Source organism: Plasmopara halstedii, assembly GCF_900000015.1.
Source record: "Plasmopara halstedii genome assembly, contig: Scaffold_816, whole genome shotgun sequence".
NCBI classification, from domain to species: Eukaryota; Oomycota; class Peronosporomycetes; order Peronosporales; family Peronosporaceae; genus Plasmopara; species Plasmopara halstedii.
The window spans coordinates 2070865-2072011 of record NW_020187732.1 but is presented as its reverse complement, the minus strand read 5'-3'; the positions used below and the strand labels follow the sequence as shown (position 1 = coordinate 2072011).

Sequence of the window (1147 nt, the reverse complement as noted above, 5' to 3'; positions counted from 1 at the left end):
TATCACAGAGGCAACAACATGCGGTCAAAACAAAAAACTAAGCTGGCTGCTTAACTTCTTAAATGCTGCGCAAGACTTTCGTCAAAGACATCTAGATTCTAAGCGTTCCTTGAAACGCTGTGGAATTTGCGATCGCAAATTTAATGTTCTGACCAGCGTGGCGTCGTGCGATCTGTGTCTCATTAATGTCTGTTCACGGTGTCGTGTCAGTCATGACCTCGGTATGATCAGACGCAATTATTCATCACATAGCATCACTCAAAGCAAGATCGGAAGCGAAAACCAATATGTTAATGGTCAAGTTCAGTGTCTACCGGCCACATTATGTAAGAACTGCAAGATGAACGCTAGTCATATGGATGCTCGTAACATGGCGCGTCGGGACGTAGAAGCGGGATATAGTCTGAATGAAACAATGTCGACTAAAGAAGAAAGTATTTTGACCATGGATCAACGGACTAAGCCAACGTCATCATCGTCCAAAGCTGAAAATATCGATTTCGGAAAATATATTGGGACTCTGGGTACCACCGATAACGTAAATGTTCGAAGATGTGATCGATTCGTAGAGCTTGGAGCAACCGGTACTAATGTTTCAAGAAGCTGTTCGGCAGTACAGCTCATTGACACTGTGAAACCTGAAGCGATGGCATGTAGGATAGAAAAGAGTTCGACAACTATTTTGGAAACATCAAACGGTTTCGATCTCGAGTCATCCTTTGCCTCGACAATTCCATCTCAACAAGATCGGGACAGCAATTTCGATGAGTCGTGTTTTGAAGTGACTACGTATCGATCTCGACTACAACATCAACCACAGTATGCAAGTGAAGATCCAGTGTATGTGGATTGCTCCCAAGCAGATTTGATTCGGAGAATGCAACAATTGCAGATGAAATCAGAATCTGTGTACCAGTTTACGAGTCAAATGAACGCTAATACGCAATATCGATATCAACAAGCTATGCCTTTTGATTGCAGGTCTTCTTCCATCTCGGAGCTTGATTAGATCAAACTTTCTAGACATGTGCTTAAAATATGATGTTTGGTATAGTATAAATATGAATTTGATGTCATTAAAATCTTTGGTTGTTTATCTCACCATACACATACACAAGAACACAGTATTGAAGTATGATAAGTATAT

The 1147-nt window shown here is 41.0% G+C and overlaps 1 protein-coding gene across 1 annotated transcript; it reads left to right on the top strand.

Annotated features, from left to right (window-relative positions):
- Positions 1-340: 340 nt before the first annotated feature.
- PHALS_14368 (uncharacterized protein) lies at positions 341-1009 on the top strand (the record flags this gene model as incomplete). Its single annotated transcript, XM_024730167.1, has 1 exon — positions 341-1009. One exon carries the CDS (start codon positions 341-343, stop codon positions 1007-1009), a length of 669 nt encoding a protein of 222 aa, XP_024580471.1.
- Between the last annotated feature and the right edge of the window lie 138 nt (positions 1010-1147).